Below are 20,317 nucleotides of genomic sequence, written 5' to 3'. Positions count from 1 at the left end.
AGCAACACTGCAGCACTCCCTGGAAACAATTACGTCAGATCTAGAAATCTCCAGGAGAGGCAGAGCACACAACTAGTAAGACTGCACTACATATCCCAGTTGACATAGGGAAGGACTAGGGAAGCATAACCAGGTTTCTCTGAGCTCAGGAGTCCTCTCATGCCTCTTCTGACCAGGGCATGAAAGCCTTGACAGTCACCAGGGGAATTTTTGTGAAGTCATCAGCCCAAAGCTCTAGAATCCAGGTCTGCAAGGAACATGGATGGGCCTGTTCCCATGGTCTGATAGCTAGAATCAGACCTTCCAATTCTCTAGCTGTTTGACTATGATGAGATCAACATGTAAATGTAATATTAAGAAGCGTTTCTGGTTTAGCAGTTCATGAATGAACAGCCATATTATAGCTTCCACAACCAGGCACAGAAATCGCTTTTCAAAGACTGTAAAAGTCTGCTTTATCGGGAAGATGTCAAATGCAGGCAGCTATTCTCCTTAAAACTCTTCAATTTGTTTTGGAAGAAAGGAAGAAAAAGGTATACCAGAATACAAGAACAAGGTTATTGAGCAGTGCCTCTGTAAATACATCAGACTAGGAGTCAGTGCCTCTGCAGTAAGGTTCCCTGGTGGAACTCTTAACGTTTCCAATCCATCACCAGCCGTATTATCAGTTCACAGATCGTAACGTCATAAATGCGCATTAACTCTTTGATAATAAAACATGTAGACTACCAGAAGCCACATTTTTTTAACCACTTTATTGCATAACATTTATTCAGTAATATACCAAAAGAAATAAGCACTTCAGAAAAAGAGAGCAGCCTCTATCAACAGGCAGAACTGATGTCAGTATCAACAGAAGTCTCAGTAAGAAACAAGATTCCAGCCAATGGAAAGCACCAAGTCTGAGTGGTACTGTTTGGTGGGTTTTTTTGCTTTAGGGATTTTTCTGTTTAGTTTTTTGGTTGGTTGGGCTGGGAGTTTTTTGGAGATGGAATTAGGGGCAAGATGGAAACACCAGAGATCTCATTTGAGACTGTGTTCTTTCATTTTTTAGGATTATGCTTAAAAACGATGGGCTGTACATAGAATGGTACTACAGATAACATGAATTTGGAAGCACCAGAGCAGGCAACTGATACTTTTAAACAAGGAGCCTGCAACACAGTCTCTGCAAAAAGAAACTGAAAAGGGTGCAGGCTTCTCCAAATATACAGTGATGGAGAAGATGCTCAGATGAACCCTAACTGTGTTACTATGCTTCTGCTTTGCAAATTCTATTCTGAAGATGGGTCCTTTGTGCCCAGCTGCTCATCCAACTGCTCTTTATCTGTAAGAAAAAGTGTACTAGTTAGCACTCTGTAATGTTCAAATTAATTGACAGAAATAGTGCTCCAAAAGTGTTTGGCATACATTAGAAATAGATCCATGAAACAGTACTTCCAATTTTGACAGCTGTTCTAAGGATAGGTAAAATCATTTGCTATTAGTACAGCAACGATTTTAAACAAAACTGAACTGCAGCAAGCTTTTTTTTCACAAAATAGATTCCTTGAGACTTGCTTGTGTTAAATTCTCAGTACTCCACTAAATACCATCTGTTTGGCAAGTCTTCTATATATTCTATATATATTACTGGCTCATTTCAAAGATTAACCTCACAGGTAACCACAGACGGCTCTACTGGTTACACAAAGCTGACAATCCTGTTGGAAATGGGACTGGATAGGTAGGCTGGAAGGGAAGATATTTCCTAATAAAATGTACAGTAAGTGTTAGAGACTATGAACACCTGATTGCACTTACAAAGTTCCAGCTATCTACAACACATTTCTGAATAGCCCCATTTGTGCAGACACACTATGTCAAAGTAACTGAATTACCAAAATTTAAGTTCAGATTACTCCATTGCTAATGCACCTTAAGGCTCTGTTTTTAGAATAGCTGCAGACTAACTCAGAAAATCAGATTAATGCCTTTCCTCCTACTTGCAAGATATAGATATTAACTAAAGCAAGTATGTTTCTTTTACTCCTGTATCTCATCTAAGCATACAAATAATCCACCTTTCTACACTTCCACAGCACAGTTCAACTATTCAGAGAAGGTTAGAGCACTTTAAGCAGTGTCGGAACTGACAAAATTGTGTTGCCAAAGTACATAGACACTTACCCTTCAACTTATGTATTTCATCTTTTGGGAGTCCGTGTCCAACTGATGCCATTTCTGTCACACCTTCACAGGCTACTTGTGGAGATGCCAGGGAATATTTTCTGTTTTCAAGAGACCTTGGTGATGGTGTTGTGGTGAACTCCTTATGCAAAAAGACTTCTTCATAACTGCTAAATTCATCCTCTTCCCTTCTTTCTGGCGCAAGACTTTGGCCTGATCCGCAACTTCCAGTTTCACCTTCGTTACTTGTTTGATGCACCTCCTCTTCACTTGCAGCTGCAGGTTTTTTCAGTGCTTCATATCTGTTGAGCAGGAACTGTGGATTTAGAGTTGATTTTTCAGTATTTCCCTTATCTTCTGAACTGCTTGTTGCACAATTACTGTTTACCTCATCAACATCACATTGCAAGCTTATAGATTGACTGAGATCTATGCTATCTTCTGGAAGTGTCTCCTCCAATATCCCCAAGCAGCCAGTCTCAGGACAGAGAAGATTTAGGAATGAACATGACTTCCAGGGCAGTGTCCTATCCAGTAAGAAATCCTGAGAGGGATCTGAACATAGAACATTTGTTCTAGCGTTGTGTTCTGAAAGAATAGCTGGAGGATCCATGGTCTTCTTTACATATTGAAGTGCCTGCTTTTCTGTATCGTCTAGAGAACTTTCCTTCAAAACAGTGCATGTTACTTCCTGTGCTTCATTTTTGTCACTCTTCTGCTCTCCAGATGTTTCCAAAACTGGAGATTCAACTGTACTATTTATCCTCATCTGCTCTTGAGGTCTAAATGAACTCAATTGCAAAGTTTCTCCCAACAAGTCAGGTACACCAGACACAAATACTGGGCCTGTGAATCCATGATCTGCTGCCTTCGTCATTACAGCAGTATTATCCATAGGAGCTTCTTCTGTCATTATCTCAGCTGGGGCCAGCTCTATCTCTGATAATCCCTCAGTTTGAAGAGCTTTTCTCCATGAGCTCCTCATTTCAGTAACTAAACAGAATGAACCAAGGTAAAATTTTAGTTATCACACTCCAAACTGACCTGTCTCCTCTCCCTTCAGTAACATAAACAATCCAAGACAGAAGACATTTAGTCATTTTACATTGTTTATGCTTAGTTTTCTCTCTTAACACAAAGGGGATTCTAGACAGGAAAATACATACATTTGTGTTAAACCAAATTCACAGTACTCACACATCTTATTAGGCCTACTATGCTGTGTCAGAGGGAGCCATTAGGGTAACTTGCAGCTTCACTGAAATAATTATCTTTTTTGTCTTGTGTGACATGTACAGCATCAATCAGCACAGCACCAATTTCTAATTGATGAGTACTATAAAAACCCCAGAATTTTAGACTTACACAAAGCCGGAGTTTGAGGAACCTGTTTCCTTGTTAAAAATGGGTCAGAAGACAGACAGTTAATGAGATCACCAAATGACATCCCTTTTCCTTCATCACGCTGAGGTGAGTCAGACATCACTGTTCTTGCAACCTGCAGGAAGTAAAATCATAACCTCCTTATTTAGAAATAAGGCTAAAAATAAATTCCATTCTCTAAAATATACGAAGAGTCTGGAACCTCCTGACTTTTCTTCTGCGTAAGAATCAGAATGCAGTATTAAGTTCCCTCATCGCTTCTGAACCCCTCTTTAAAATAAGTAAATGTGCTCAGAAAGAATATACGTAAGAGACTAGTAAAGAACTGCAATAGCATGAAGACTAGAGCTGTATCTCCATTAACTAAAACATTTTAGCAGATGAGAAATAACTGTAACATGCCAGATAAAGATGAAATTTACTTCCCAAATTAAGCTGTGGCACATTTTAGAATATCTCATGTGAAGGAATTCCTCAGTTAATTCTTCAATGAAGTATCTAAAAAGAGGAAATACTTAAATACCTGCTTAAAATGCCCATGCCCATGTTAAACACTTAACCTCCACAACTTCAGAACTAAAGAGCACTGCTGAATATATATTATTTCATAGATTAAAGCATGAGAGGATACAAAAATCAAATCATGACTCTACCGAAAGTGCTATTCACTTCAGTATGATGTTACCATTATTATAACTGCAGAAGCTCCATGTTTTCAGGGTATCCCTCATTAGGCAATCAGTTGTAAAACTTGGAGATACTGACTACTGTTTAGCACCAAAAAAGTAACTTTTCATACATGCAGATTACAAGACATTTTATGATATAATTAATAACCTGTTCTTTGAACTAAATTAGAATTTAAGCAAACAAACAAAACTTAAAATTAACTTTTCCTGACCTCCTCTGCCAGTTCATCTCTGACTTTCTCAAGAAGGTCTTTTTTGACAGGAGACTCTGTCTGGATAACATGATCACCTCCATCCTCCTGTGCTTCTGAAGTGGAAGACTCTTCCTTTACAGTCTTTGGAAGCACAGGCATTTTCTGCCCCTTACAAGTTCCAATATGCGAGTTCTAGAGGAATTGTTAATTAAAAGTTTTATACTCAAGTGTCAGAAAATTAGTGTGAAGAAACTGCCATACAAATTATGAGCAGCAATGGCCTTAAGTGTTCAGACAAAAACATTTCAGTCTTAAAATTTAATTAAACAGAAAACATTTTTACAATCATATCTAAAGCACAATGTATGCAAAAGCTAAGATAGAGTGCTGCACAGAACAAAGATGATTCATTTGCAACTATCTTGAACACTCCATAGTGAACAACTGGAAAACCGTACTTCCACGTCACTTTTAGGCCGCAACAAAACCCCTAAGTTCACACATAACTTGCAAAAACATCCAAGTGTGACCACAGCTCACACCAAAAGGCCTGCTTCAGCCAGCAGGGAATCAGAGACACCTTGTATGCTGCACTTGATGAAGCTCCTGACAGGTAACTTTTATAGCCTTACAGAACTAACTTAGATGTTAAAAAAATAAATACAAAACCAAAAAAATCACAATAGCCCTTCTCCCCACATACTGTCAAGGCTTAAAATAAGGTAAAGAGGAAGCATCATATTTTTAACACTCCGACAGAAAATTACTGAATAACTACCTTTTCAATTAATATTCCTCTGTTTTCAGACACTTCTGACCACTCCAAAGGCACTGAAGAGAGCCTAGAGGGAGAGATGGAGATGGGGGGGAAGAGAAAAAAACAAATTAAACAAGTGGCCTAACACTGTTAGTAGAAGGCCATTGCATACTGTCTGACCCGTATCTGTCCGTTACGATTTCTCTCAATTCGTCCCGGTCATCAGAAGGCAATTTTGCTGTAGGGAGAACATGTGACAATTAGAGCAGAATTAGCCCTAGTTGTGTATCAGTCTCCCAGAATCAGTAATTTACAGAACTTTTACCTTGATTACCAAACAGAAAAAGAAGGAATTTTAATACATTTTGTAATCAAATCTTCTGTTTTGTCCCATCAAAGGTAACTGCAAAGTCCTCTGCAGACTTTATAATGTTCTTTTATCCAGATATTCCTCCTCTGAATTGCCTCTAGCATCCACAGATCTGTTCAGCATCATCACAGATCTGAACAGAAATTATTGATATTTAACAATTGCCTGGCTATCAAAAACTTCAGTCTTATAATTTCTGATGAGCACAGTGTTAATTGCACAGGTCTCTGCAAGATAAGGTACAGTCCCCACTTTTCAGGAAGCACAGATGTCACAGTATTTTAACACTTGCTGGTACCTGTATTTAGAATGGGAGGCAGACAAAAATCTGTGCTGTATGAAGACACTGAGGGAAATCTAGGCTTTAAAACATTAGCTACTTGGACAACCTCTGAGATTTATATACACCTACATCTGCAGAAGTCTAAGTGGAGGACAGCCTTCTTTTGCTAACTCCCTTTCTCATCTAGTAGTACCCTCTGAAGTATCTGTAGGAATGACATTATTGAATAGAATATTATTCAGAAGGTCATGAAGCCTTCCTGTACCAAGTACAATTAGAAACAGGCCACAAGCACGAGAATTCACAGAATAAAGTGGCTTTAGAAGATTCATAAGAAAAGGCTTGTTGAAGAAGGTTTAGCACAGTAATTCTGTTTGGGAGGCAAGAATTTTTTGGTTCAGTGTCTGTTTTGTTTGTTTGTTTTGGCTCCTTTTTTTTTAAGTGCTTCTGTTAATGTTATTTTGTTTTCAGCCTATACTGAATACATACATCCATCTCAACCCAGCCTAGGGAATTTTATGTTTTCTCCGCCTGTCTCTTAAAGTTTGGAAGAAAGTAGTTAAGAAATGAAAAAAAATTCCTTGCAACTTGGCTGCTGCACATGCTATTCAGCAACAACCAGGGAATCAGTCACCAGATGGAGAAAGTGGCAGTTACTTTAGTACTATCCTGGATGCAACATGGAAGAAGACTACTGAAGTATCCCAGCCAGACTGAAGAGATGCACTATGTTTAATTCCAACAAGTAAGTTTCTGTTTTTACCACTGCTTTTTTTATCGATTTCTTGTTAACATCATACCATCGTGGTGGTAGTGCTGACTTATTCATCAGAGTTTCCAATGCCACATCATCTTTCTCATAACGCACTTCATGAGTGGAGTCATAAATATCTAGAAAAGCAAGACAAAAGTTTCATTATTGCTTCAATTTTTTTGATGAGGCTTCCCAAGTGATACAAGTGACTGCAGATTATTTACAGGAAGGAGACTTCATGAACATTTCAAGAAAAGTAAATTAATACATAAGCAGGACAATGGAATAAATGCTTTTGCTTGGACACCATCTGCAACTACAGATCCCACTAGCACCGAACCTATTTGTGTTGCTCCTGAATGCGTAAGAGGCACGATTCTATTTGCTGGCCTGCACATACTAATCACACATCCTAGCTTCCTCCAAGCTGTAATCATAGCCACATACACATCAATGGTGTGGCACATTGTCCTAGGTTAACACAACCCCCTCTCAAATGCCCCCCTCACCCAAAAAGATAGGTTGAGAGAAGAAATTTACTGAGATCATGCACTATAAAATTACCTTAGCAAAAGCAGCAGCAGAAGTCAGAGATAAAATGTCTCCCCCTACCCAAGCAAACAGCAGTGAGCACAGCAGAAAAGACCAACATCCCAAACCGAGAAATAGCAACCCAAAACAGGAAGCCTCTCACGTTACAATCTGGAATTCCAGCCCCATGATACTTCACTCAAGACAGCATTTTCATTTTGAAACTGGCATGATGTCAGCATGGTATTGAATATCCATCAGATTCAACTCAACATATTGCACACATCAATTCCACAAAGCAAAATTCAACCAACATTTTCCCCCACTGTCTTCACCTGCAATTAGCAGTACCTCAGTGGACACACAAATCCCTCCCCACTGCCTCCTCCCCGAGCAAGTCAAGGCAAAGGAAACATTCTGTACATTCTCAGAAGTATGCATACCTCAGCTGTGGACTTTCTAGAATAATAAAGATCCATTTTGGCACTCATTTAAATAAACAGTCAAAGTTTAACCTCAGTAATTGTACTGGGATGTAACTGGCTAACTGGCTGAGCTGGAGTTAGCTCTCCCCATAGCATCTTTCATAATGCTGTTTTGTAGTGGTAGCTAGAAGAGCGGTGGTAACACACCAGTGTTTTGGCTACTGCTGAGAGCTGCTTGCATAGCACCAAGGCTGTGCTTTTCCAACATTTGCCCCCACTGCCCAATACTAGGATGAGGAAGAACTTGGGATGGAACACAGCAAGGCCAGATGACCCAAACTGACCAACGCGATATTCCACTCCATGTGACATCAACTCAGATATAAAACCTAAAGGAAAGAAAGAAGTAGGGGGGCATTTGTTGATGGTGTCTGTCCTCTGGAGCAACTGCTACACATACTGAAGCCCTGCCTTCTAGGGAGTGACCAAACACACTCTGCTGATGGGAAGTGGGTAATAACATCTTTGTTTGCTCTTGCTTCCACTTTTCATCCTGTTAAATTGCTTGTACATTGACTCATGGGCCTCTTGGTATGTTTTCCTGCTCCCCTGTCCATCTAAGAAGGAGAGTGATAATGCAGCTTTGCTAGGCATCTGGCCCCGCATCAGGGACAAACCACCACAGTAGTTCTCTTAACTATAATTTCAACTTTTGCTAATATGAAAGGCATTTCACTTTGTAATCATCTCAACACCCAAAATCCAAGCTCATTTCAAAACGTGCAGTGAGATTAACTTTTCTTAAAGCTTGCCATGTAATAGGCAGAAAATTAGATTTCTCAGTGGCTGGATTCTCAGCCAAAGAGTGGAAAGAATGCCACATATACAAGTTTGTCTCAAGTTTTTTGATGTTACTGCAAGTTCACAGAACTATTGCACAATGCTTTCATATTTGAAATTTAAGCAAATGACCTTCCACTTGCAGTTCTATAGCCTTTTTGTTGCAGCTTCTAGCCTTACATCTACATAGTGACTGCTGAAGAAGTGGTTTCACCTTTGTAACAAGAAGTTATCTCCTCCTTTTTGCTTTGCACCTTGAAATTCCAATACACATCTGCTAGACTAATTTTCCTAAAAAAGAGACTGCAAAAGACATGAAATCAAGCTGCCTTCCTCCCTCCTTTTCCACCCTTGCTTCATAGATTTTATAGATAGTTTACAATTCTATACTAGGTCCATAGCACTACCCAGTAAAATAGAATCAGCTCATCTACTGATTAGTGACATGCATGTCAGAACAAAGTGAGCTCTGAAGAACATTGTTAACCTACCAACCCAAAAAAACCAATAGAGAGATCCATTAAGGTCCTGATCAAATAGCACAGTTACTGTGGAATGACTATTTCAGAATGTGCCTGGGAAAGATGCTTTCCTGGAAGGCCACCTTCATTTTTCCCTCCCAGCTGGCCAGTAGGAAAAGTTGTATCTTATTTTTCTTTTATTACTGTTCCAACCTTAAGCGACTTTCATTGTTAAGAGTGAATGTATCCTCTAGAACCCATGAACGAGACTTTGCACATGGAAATCTGTATCAAAATGCTTTGTGTAAGAACAATACAATACCAAACAACTGCAGTATTGGTGTTTTTTGCCATATCAAAAGCTTCAGAGAATCTCTGAGACACACCAAGATTGAAAAACCGCAAGGTAATTGTGGCAAGGAGTCATTGAATACTTGATTATCAGAGATAATCAAAATTACAAGACGAGCAGGGTGTCTTTTAGACTCCAAGTTACTTTTAACAATTGTGGCAGAAGGGGCAGGCACAAAGTAAAAGAAGCATCTCCTGTTCACCCACCTGAAGCTGATGCTAGATGCTGTCTAAGTATACTATGCTGCTCTTCTTCTGCAAGACCAAAAGGACGAGGTGGTGGAGGTCTTAACAAACCAAGTTGCTTTTTAAGGAAAAACAAACACATTACACAACCATACTGGGAAAAAAGTGCATATCAACAGCTATCAACAATGATTTACAATAGCTTCAGCTGTCAGACTCAGCATGACTCCTTTCCTCTCTTTGCTGGGTACCTACGCAAAGGTATCACTTCAGATCCCAGTGTCAGAATGGAAATTGCTTGAAGAATGAACAATAGAATACTTAAGAGGGAAAACCAGAACTCAACATACATTCAGAAATACAGCACATGACAGCTCAGTTTCCACAGTGGGTGGATATGGACAAACCAAAACCAGTCAGCTCACTCTCATAATAGTAAAATGCTTCCACCATTATGTCAGAGGGATCTTGTTTAAGAAAGAATAATAAATAAAGCATTTTTTGTTGTGCTGATTTCCTAGCCTTACATATAGTGCTTAAGCACTGCAATAGAAGACACAAGCTTAGATGTACCTGGTCTCTAACCTTCACCCTTTCTCATCCCCAGAATCAGATAAATTGAGCACTACTCACTGGATCCTGATCTGCGAATTGATTGTGTGGATTCAAACCAAGAAAGCTTTTCCAGTTCACTTCCCAGTCTTCCTGATTTCTAGAAATAAATGTGCTTGCTGACACAGAATACTGTTGCTGTATTTCTAGCCTGTAACATATGAACACAGAAAATTAACCTAATGTGCCAGTTGGAGGAGAAAACAATTCTGCGTAAAGATGGAGTATTATGTACTATCCTGCAAAACTTATGCATTCACTAAGCTAACTGAAATTCACAACCTAAAAACAGCTGCTAGGTAGGTCTTCATACTTCTTACAGGAGAATTGAAAGAGCTGCACTAAGAGATACACATGATGAGACACACACTTAAAACTCTGCCTAAGCCAATTTCAGATGAAGTTTTTAAATCCCAGGAAAAAATCAATACAATAAAGAAAATTTAATTATTAAAAAAATACAAAACAGATCAGCTAGCAAGTGAAGTCAGAAACAAAGACTAAAATAGTAACAAAGCAAATGCAAAAGAACTGAAGTTATCTAGAAAACAATCTGTTGAGTTACAGATAATCAATAAAAATGTAAATTTCCTAAAGGGAAAAAACTTGAACCAACACATTCTCACTATGAATGATATTATTTTAGAAAAGACTACAAGATGGGAAGCTATGATCCTTAGACTCAAAAGCAAGGAACCAGAGAAAATTTCCAACTACCTCTTTGCAATCAAAATTCCGTGTGCTTTTCTGCAGAAGGTAACCATTTTGTTAATGGCCTGAAGTTGCATGAGTTCAGATTGACAATGTTCATCTCTCAGTGCTCTCAGGGCTTCATTTAATAACTGAACGACTGTCAAGAAGTTCAGTGATTTGCCTTCATATACATTTCTCGAACAATGCTTGAAGTACAGCAAGCAAGAAAAAAAGATTTAGTGAACAGCATTAATTTCAGAAAGGTATGTCTTCTGTAGACACAGCAGGGACACAAAGTTCCACTTAATATTTTAATTCATAGAATCACAGAATGGTTTGCATTGAAGTGACCACAAAGAACATCTAGTACCAAAGCCCCTGCCATGGGCAGGGACACCTCCAACTAGATGTGTTGCTCAAGGCCCCATCCAGCCTGACTCTGAACACTTCCAGGCTCAAAGCCTCCACAACTTCTCCAGGTATCTTGTCCCAGTGCCTCACCACTCTCACAGCAAAGAACTTTCTCCTAATATGTAATCCAAATCTAGCTTCCTCCTGCTTGAAGCCATTAGCTCTTGTCCTGCCTCTACACATTTTTCTAAGAAGTTCCTTTCCAGCTGTCTTTTATGCCCCCTTCAAATACTGGAAGGCTGCAATGTCTCCCCAGAGCTTCCTCTTCTGTAGGCTGAACAATCCTAAAGGTCTCAGCCTGTCTTCACGGCAGAGGCCTTTGTGGCCTTCCTCTGGACCCACTTCAACAGTTCCATTTTCTTCCTGTATTGAGGGTTCTAGACCTATGCATAGTATTTCAAGTGGGGACCTCACAACAGTGAAACAGAAGGGGAGATCCATGTCCCTCAACCTTCTAGCCACACTTAATTTGATGCAACCCTGGAATACAGTCGGCTTTCTGAGCTACAAGTGCACATCATTGGCTCATACTGAGCTTCTCATCAACCAGCATCCCTCAACTCCTTCTCCTCAGGACTGCTCTCTATCCATTCCCCACTCAGCCTGCATTTGTGCTTGGGACTGAACTGCTCCATGTGCAGGACCCTGCACTTAGCTGAGGTTGGCACTGGCCCACCTTTCAAGCCTGTTCCTCTGGTAGGTGCTACCTTCCCTCCAGCACTGTCCATGTCACCATGTTACTGTCCAGCACTGTCCCAATCCCACTGTCCATGTCACCAAAAAGATGTTAAACACCAGTCCCAGTACCAAGCACTGAGGAAAAAACAGTCTCCTCATTAGTCAATACTCTCCACTTAAACATTGGGCCACTAACCACCACCCTTCAAATGCAGTCATGAAGCCAGTTCCTTAGCTACACGTTGCCCATCCATCACAGACAAAAGTCAGGATGTCATGACAGACAGTATCAAATGTTTGCACAAGCCCAGGCAGACAATAGCAGTTGATGATTTTATTTCCAAAAAAAATGCACTCTAGGTCAAAGTCTCAGGTTTGTTTTTTACAATCAGCTCCTTGATAGTAGCCTACACAACAATACAAACTCATAAAACTTTAGCTAATGAGGTACTGTGATACTCTGTTTAACCACAATCACAAAAGATGTGGCAAGCCTACGCAGCACCATATACTACACACTGGAAACAAATGCCTATTAGTATCAAGAGTTTAAAAGGTCAACCTAGCTATGATGTCTAAACCAAAGAAACCAAGCACTACTCAGACTTACTAATGCAGTTGCTGAATTTATAAAGGTAGTGATTGAAACATCATTATAGCAAGCTTTTACGTACTAATTAGACATATATTCTCCATCCTTGAGCAAACATCTCTTATCATTTGTGAAGTAGTGTCCCTTTTTAAAGGTACCTAATTACATCACTGTCAACCAAAAAAAAAAAAAAACACACCAAAAAAACCCCCATCAACAAAACAACCCAAACAAAAAACAAACCCCACAAAAAAAAACAAACAACCACACAAAACCCAAAAAACCCAACCAAAACAAAAAAAACCCAACCCACCAAAAACCCCAATGAAACAAAACCAAACCAACCCCTCAAGAAGCACAAAAACTACTCACTTGTTGTACATCCCCTTCAACTCTGAGAATCAACAACTCTGGAATTCTAAAAGCAATACTTCCATCAAAAATGCATTGACCAAGATGATGTTCAAGTGTATGAAGTACTGAAGCCACAAGTTCTTTTTCCCTTGCCACAGATGTGAACATTTCCATTATAGATGTCCACATGCTGCGAACCTAAATGGGCAACGACAAAAAGCTGTTTACATGTCTGCCATAATACCTAACTGAGCATCAAACGAGCATAAAGCCAGATGAAAAAGCTAGCATAATCACAGGTAAGTATGTGGAAATAACAGCATTTGAGACTAAGTGTTACAGAAATTTTAAGAAATTCAGTGTGGTGCCACAACAGAAAAAATGCTCACCTGTTGAATTCTCTCAGTTTCATAACTTTTGTTTTCGTCGTTTTGTTTCATGCTGTATGAACATGCAAAAAAGTTCAGACCACAATGAAATTTACTATCTGCATTTCATCAAATAGGGTAAGAAATCTGTTTTATATAGTCTAATTTAGTTACCATAAAAAAAAACAAACCACAAACCACACACTTACTTGCAAGACCGTATCTGCAGGGCTTCATATTCAGACTTTATCTGTTCTATTTCTTCAGTCAAAAGCCTAGGAAAAAGGCTAGCGGTTACCAAAGATTTCTGAAACCACTTATTCTTTGCAAATTTGCACATTGAGGCCGATTTGGAACAACGGATAAAACCTTAAACTTCACTTCCTCACCATGACTTTGTGCAAAAAGAGGGCAAGGTAACCACTGAGAATAAGCTGTAATTTTTTCTGTCTCCATGAAACATTTTTTATTACAATCAAGAACACTAATGAAGTTACTAGAAACCTAAGTTATCAATATCAACTTCCAAAGATATTCAGGAATTGTACAGTATCAAATCCCTCAGTTTTGAAAAGCTGGACTACCTGCTTTTGTGCTGATGCTTTTATTAAATGTTTATGGATGTAAAAATACAGTGGCCTGATTTTCAGAAACACTGGATACCTGAACTATGTTGCCCTGACAGAGAATTAAAAACACTACAGAATCAAGTTTTTGAAGGATATCACTCAACAAGAGCATCAAGAGTTTTCAAGCAGGCTGAGAGATGCAGAATTACAAAAGTCAGCAAAGGTTAACAGACTTTGCCCTCTAAGAACTACGTTTTTAAGCCTTCTATTAAAAGAAGCACCTTCCGTTGTGTTACTCATGGTCCTGTCAAGTCTTGAATGTTTCCAGCAAGGATTCTATTCTTTCCTGGGCATCACATTAGTGTTCAATTTTCTTACATGAGATTTGTTTCTTTTTTCTCTTTTTTTACCCAACAGAGACTTCCATTAAGCACATTCAGCCTGCTGCCTCTTCTCTCACCACACATATATTCTTGTGAAGGAAACACCTCAATCTTCTCCTGAATGACTTCTTAGGTATTGGAAGACTGATTAAACTCCTTGAGCTTTGTCTTCCCCAGGCTAAACCCAGTTTCAACAGCTTTCACTCACATGCATCAACTTCTCCAACTCTCTAATCATTGTACTCCTCTGTCACAATCCTATCTTTCGATCTCAACTGGGGGACTGAACCAGAACACAGTATTCCAGGTGTTGCCTTAGAATTGCAAGGCAGCAAAAAATACACCTCTTGATCTGCTAGTTGTGTTCCTTTTCATACAACATAGTACGCCGTCAGTCTTCTTGACTACTAGGGCACACTGCTGACTTGCACTCAGTTTGTGACCCAACACTACTCTCAGCTCTGGTCCTCCTTAACAGAGCAGCTTCTCAGCCAATAACCCACAAGCCTATGCTGTTGTTCAGGATTACTCCATCCCACATGCAAGACTTCAAACTGATCTTGGTCAAATGTTACCTAAGTCTGGTTGGGCAAGTCTTGAAACCCAGAAAGGTCTCTGTGTAATAGCTCTTCATACCAGAATATCTACTTTCCTCACAGTTTGGCATCATCTCCAAGTTTGGTGGGCTTGTAATCAGTCTGGTTATTCATACCCTTTATGAAGGCAAGGAATAGTGTAAGATTCAGTATCAACCCCAAGGGAATTCTGCTCACGATCAGCTGCAAGTTATGACTTTGAAGTACTATCACCCTTTGGGCTCACCTCTTTAGCTGTCTTTCTATCCTTCCAAAGACAATAGAGCAGTTCTGAAATCATGTCAAGTTATCTCTATACCCTTGAATAGGAGCAAAACAACACAGTAACCATGAGGTCTTCCTTGATGCTAAATCCTCTGATCTTGATCCACAGACATGAAACAGAGCAAGTCCTCTTGTACGGTTATGCTACAGACACTGAAACTTCTTTGACCTACAGTGGAACTCCTCCTTTTCTGCCACTGTCATGACAGTGCTGCAGTCAGGTAAACCATCCCACTCATACTCTGTAAATTTCACTGACAGATAATACTGTGCCTGCACATAAAGTTCCAGTTATTCCCTGTTTCTCAGATTGGGAATGTGTGTTATACAAAACAGCATAACTTTGCTTCTGGGTTTAGGGTTCTTGGGTGTTGGCTCCTTTCTGCAGGGACTGCAGAGAGACGTGTGGGAGTGCCGTAGCACTGGGTTCAGTTTTCTGTTTTATGCTGTGGGCTTTTTTTCCCCATATATCACTGTGCTGCTTCTGCAAACAGACCAAGTTAAGGTAATTGTGCATTATTAATTAGATTGTTAGCTAAGGTAATTATGTGCTGTGACTATGATATGTTATATTAAACTCTATCTCAACCCTAAGTTTTGTGTGTTACTTTTCTCCTCACTTATGTGTTGGGGGGGCAGGAAGGTTAGCCCTTGTGCTAAACCATTACAGGTTTATGTAAATAAAATGTGTCCCATGGTAATTAATCAAACACCAAATGTTTCATCTAGACAGTTACATTCTAAAATATGACCATTCTAATGTTGAGAAACCACAACAGCACATATGCAGAACTCTTTGATCATTTTTAATGCCCAAGTACTGTATCTTTCAAAATACCACATCTTCTAAATGAAGAAATCATTTTGGACTACTATACTTCAGGTAAGACCCTACAAATAGTAGAACTGTCACAAAGGCAAAGGAGGCAAAGGAGGAGAAAATGGGGAGAGGCTCAACAGAACTCATGAGGTAAAGCAGATTCAGTCTCCTCAAATCTTTATGAACACACACAAAAAGTCAGCTTTAAGGAAAACTCAGTTTCTTTAAAAGCATTACTTACTGTGCTTTTTTCTCATATTCTTGCCTAACAAACTCTTCCTTTTGAAAAATTTGCCGAAGTTTATTGTATGCAACTCTACATCTTGCGATTGCCATGTGTACATCAGGCCTTGACGCTGCAGCTTCAGCAAAAGGTATATCGATGCCTAAACAAAAGGTTGGGTTACATCATTCACTTTCAGTAAATACACACCTTGCCAATTCACCTAGTTTGAATTGAAAGAATCACAAATCAAGATACTCATTTTACCAGGACTGAAACAACAGTATGCAGTGGGTTTTTTTGGTTGGTTTCCCCCCCCTGCCCCCTAGTTTTTTTCTGTTGTATACATTTTCATTCATTCTCACTCTTTCCTTACTCTTCACACAAGATGTCTACAACAGTTCTGGTTCAAAATACCTCAAGCTGTGCAAAACAGTACAGTGCTAGCAGTCCAGTACTTTAGGATCAAACAATTACTTCTATGGGTAAATGATGTTCAACATTGCACATACACAGCCCAAACTTGGAGCAAGAGCCAATAAGCAATAGAAAGCAGAGCAATCTACATTATTCGATCAGCAGTAGCTCTATGCAAGTGCACAGAACACTGTGAAAGATTGTGAACTGAGTAGCCAAATCAGAACTACTTAAGAGATCCATATATTAAGATTTGAGAGATTCACTAGTAAACATGACAAACAAAACTGTTTTATTTTTTCCATTACAGCTTACCTACAGAGTTTGCTTCCAGGTCCTTACGCATTACATGTCTTGCAAACTGATAAAGTAAGACAGTAAATCTGGGACCACCAGGAGCAACAAGTGAAGAAGGTGTAATTAGTGGAAAATTTCTTTCTTGTGCCTTAAAAAAAAAAATAACAAAAATCTAAGAGATAAAGCCTCAACAGCAGATATCAAACATATTGCTGAGTACCAAATCACTGCAGCTTACTTGCTAGCAAGTCTGACACAAAGCTTAAACTACTCTGCCACCACAGCTGACATCTAGTCAGCAGAAAAGGCTAAAACTTTTTGAATGTTGTTCCCTCCACCATCCCTAGTTCTGTACAAAAAAGAAAGTTTCAATGCAAAGACTGACATCAGTGTTGGGTAAATGACAAATCTGTGACCTCTTGATCTCTGACTCATAATCCCTACCTTTGAAAAAATGCTCAGATTTCTATTCTTATTTTCTACTGATGTCATTAATCACTGTACTCAGCTCTGCTTTTATCTTATTCAAAATCAGCCCATTGCTTTCACATTGAGTATCATTACTAAAAATGCGTTCCTGTACATACAGACTTGTATTCTAGAACTATCATTAAAACAAAAGCAGCATGAGACGGTACTAAAGCAAACAATTTTGGTTTGTCTCTTTTCTTTTAGAAAGCTCACCTTAAATTTCACTCTCTCTCCATGAGGAAAGACTAACCTTAAAAAAGTTTTTCAGGCATGTGAAACCATCTTCGTAATAAACATTCCTTGGCAACTTAAGCAATTCTGTCAACTTGAAAGCAAGTATTCTCAGTTGGAACTCAGATTTAATCAAATCCCACCATCCAGGAGCAAGCCACAGTAGTTTTGACCCAAGATTAAGTCTTTATTGTCTAAATTACACCACATCACAATTTTTTTCCTCAAACAAGTCTAAGATAAACTATGTGAAATAAGATACACAGTAAAACCGAATTCTTTGGTAAGACAACCTTCTTTAAAATGCCTATCTAAAATCACTACCCTCAAAAATGAATGAGAACACAGAAATTCCACTCACTGCAATATCTTTTAGCCATTTACAGCTCTTCTTCCTAAAGTCATTCACAGCTCTTCTTCCTAAAATCAAGCCACCTTTTGGAAGGGAAGAGACTCTTTCATTTACAAAAGGATGAGAAAAAAGAAGAAAAAGAAGGGAAAATAAAATTGAAAATATGTTCACATATTCAGTCACCTAATTCACTATTGTAAGAACAAAAGACAAATATTTTGTAGCGATGCCTCCTGGAGAAACCAGAAAATTAAGGGATATAGCCTAGATCAAGACTAGCTAAGTTCATAAAATGACGAGTCGTCTTGCCATAATTACAGGCTATTTCAGAGACATGTTAGCCTCTGAAAACAGAAGTGGTAGGTGGAGGGGAGGAAAGGAAGTCAGAAAGTTGACAGTTATCATATCCCTGGTCTTGCTTCCACAATTTCTTTCATGTATAAGCTAAAATAGCTCAGTCACCTGAGGAAAACCTCTACAGAAGATGGGGTTTTTGCCATATTCAATATCCTATCGGCAACTCTTAACCAGGAAATGTTACTTGCTGTTTGACCAGGGAAATAAATAGGAAAAGTAGATTACTTAGCAACTACAGAAGTTTCTAATAAGCTTCCCAAGTTACTGATGATATCAAACAACTTAATTAACATTTCTGATACATTACAGAGTTGTGATCAGAAGGAAACTTATATTTTTCTTATGCTTTCTCCCGCTTCAGCAACTGTCTTTATTACACATACTGCCATAACCTCATATGAACCAAGTACATACCTGAAGTATGCTTCTGCACGGGAGTGGTCCAGCTTAGTAAACAGGAAGCAGGAAAGGCTATTGTATGCCTCAGAGTTTGGTTTATCGAACGTGTTCCTAATACACAGATACATCAGAAGTTGTGAGGATGCTGAATTAACACTGCAGTTTTAATGGCCGCTTATTCAAAATATTAGAGTGAAATAGTGAAAGTCATACATTGAATGCTTTACTTTCTGCGTAATTAAAATTACACATTCTCCAACCTAATTAACAAACTTGAAGTAATTTCGGTTAGCAAGTTTTATCTCCATTAAGTTTTCAAACGAGGAGGTATAGAGCCAACCAGCATTTCATCCACGGGAGAGCAACAAAACAGGAATTATTGCTATCTCCTGAGTTTCCTCAGGCATAAACAAGGGAAAATACCACAGCAATTTAGGCATTTCCAATCCCACGCACTGCCAAAAGCACTAGGCTCCTCGATGGCCAAGGTAGGACTTCCCCCTTCCCTCCAAGGGGAAATCTGAGGCCTTGCTCGGGCGCCGGCGGCTACGAAATGGCTACCCCTCCTCCTTCCCCAGCTCCCACCACCGTACTTACATTCCCCGTTTAAACTCTTCGCGGTAAGTCTGCGGGTCGAAACCCAGGCCCAGGACGTACAGCCAAAGATGACTCCTCTTCCAGTGGGGGGCCATGGTGCTCAGCAACTTCACCAACGTAGCCAAGCAGACCACAGACCCACAACGGCCGCGCCGCCGTCCCCAGCCCGCTAAAACCTCCCGCGCGCAGGCCCGCCAAAGTGCCGCGAGACTTCATAACCGCCCACTTCAGCCGCGCAGGGCCTAAGGGATCCTGGAGCCGCGACGGCGCGCTGGCCGCCGGGAGCTGTAGTGTCCCTGGCCCTGCGCCTGCGCGGCGCTGATGGGGCGGAGGCCGCGAGAGGGCGGTGCGGAGGGTGTGACTGCTGCGGCCAAGCTGAGGAGGCCCTAAGTGGCGGGCAGCACCGGCGGAGCTGAACCAGCGCTCGAAACTCGCCCGGAAGAAGCGCCGAAACGGCCTGAAGTGCAGTGGATGGCGTTGTGTTTCGGGCATAGGTCGAACTAGACAGCCTTGAGAGGGCCCTCCCACTTTAAATAATTTTTAATAAAAGAATTTAACGCGAAAATAATGGGGAAGCTCACACCAACAGCACGCCACACAGGTTCAGACTTTTTATTTCAAGGCATTTCAGTGACTAGACTTCAACGTTTTCACAACAACCAAGAGTTACATGGTGAGAGAGCAGAGGTGCAAACCTCACAGCTATACCACACACCGAGCAAAGTTTCTGCGGCTGACACAAGAGTAGCACCGTTCAGTATCTCCAGACTTGCTGCAGCCACCCCGGCGACGTGGAGATCTCTGTGGGAGTTCAGCCTGATCCTTGGAAATAACAACCTGCTTCTAGTTCAATTTCCATTCACCCCAACTCCTGCAGAAGTCACTGTGTGCAAGTAGACGCAACATTCTTTAATATGAGTATAATTTATTTAAACATAAAAAGATCATCACTGGCAGCCAGAGGATCCCTCTATTCAACTAGTCTGTCTTTTTTTTTTCCTGTCCCACATGTTTGTATCGTCAGTCTCCCTTTTCGTTCTCACCATCTCTTCTGCTTTATTTTGTGTCTTCCTTATTCCTGGAAAACTTTGATTTTTAAGCATTTACCCTCTTCTGATCTCAGGCCCAAGAACTGATAGCATTAGGATGGCCAAAATTTTTGCACACAGAAGGCATGTAGAGAGAAAGGGAGTCGTTTTGTTCATAAAGCACTCTTGCCAAAGGGAAGCTATAGGCTTCT

General features: G+C 40.0%; 1 protein-coding gene and 1 non-coding gene across 2 annotated transcripts; both read right to left on the bottom strand.

The window, feature by feature from the left end:
• Positions 1 to 1,165: 1,165 nt before the first annotated feature.
• Positions 1,166 to 19,569, bottom strand: HAUS6 (HAUS augmin like complex subunit 6). The gene is made up of 17 exons (XM_054177771.1): positions 19,138 to 19,569; positions 18,496 to 18,527; positions 17,734 to 17,827; positions 16,689 to 16,818; positions 15,975 to 16,119; positions 13,311 to 13,376; positions 13,123 to 13,174; positions 12,752 to 12,931; positions 10,723 to 10,904; positions 10,027 to 10,156; positions 9,415 to 9,511; positions 6,609 to 6,736; positions 5,214 to 5,333; positions 4,454 to 4,627; positions 3,535 to 3,667; positions 2,170 to 3,162; positions 1,166 to 1,327 (listed from the first exon to the last, which is right to left on the bottom strand). Exons 1-17 carry the CDS (start codon positions 19,567 to 19,569, stop codon positions 1,275 to 1,277), a joined length of 3,141 nt encoding a protein of 1,046 aa, XP_054033746.1. The 3' UTR covers positions 1,166 to 1,274.
• Positions 5,362 to 5,491, bottom strand: LOC128899549 (small Cajal body-specific RNA 8). The gene has a single exon (XR_008463141.1). It is a non-coding gene; the product is annotated as a small Cajal body-specific RNA 8 (non-coding RNA).
• Positions 19,570 to 20,317: the final 748 nt, after the last annotated feature.

The sequence above is a fragment of the Dryobates pubescens genome, chromosome Z (assembly GCF_014839835.1).
Source record: "Dryobates pubescens isolate bDryPub1 chromosome Z, bDryPub1.pri, whole genome shotgun sequence".
NCBI lineage: Eukaryota > Metazoa > Chordata > Aves > Piciformes > Picidae > Dryobates > Dryobates pubescens.
The sequence above is the reverse complement of the archived record's forward strand: the minus strand, read 5'-3'. Positions and strand labels throughout refer to the sequence as shown.

Excerpts from the sequence above, each read along its gene's own strand:
- HAUS6 (XM_054177771.1), bottom strand. The coding sequence starts at position 19,569 with ATGCCCGAAACACAACGCCATCCACTGCACTTCAGGCCGTTTCGGCGC. Across the intron at positions 17,828-18,495 it reads CGTGCAGAAGCATACTTCAG|AGTCTCTTCCCTTCCAAAAG; the intron begins GTATGTACTTGG and ends TGTAAATGAAAG. Across the intron at positions 3,668-4,453 it reads GAGATGAACTGGCAGAGGAG|GTTGCAAGAACAGTGATGTC; the intron begins GTCAGGAAAAGT and ends TACTTCCTGCAG.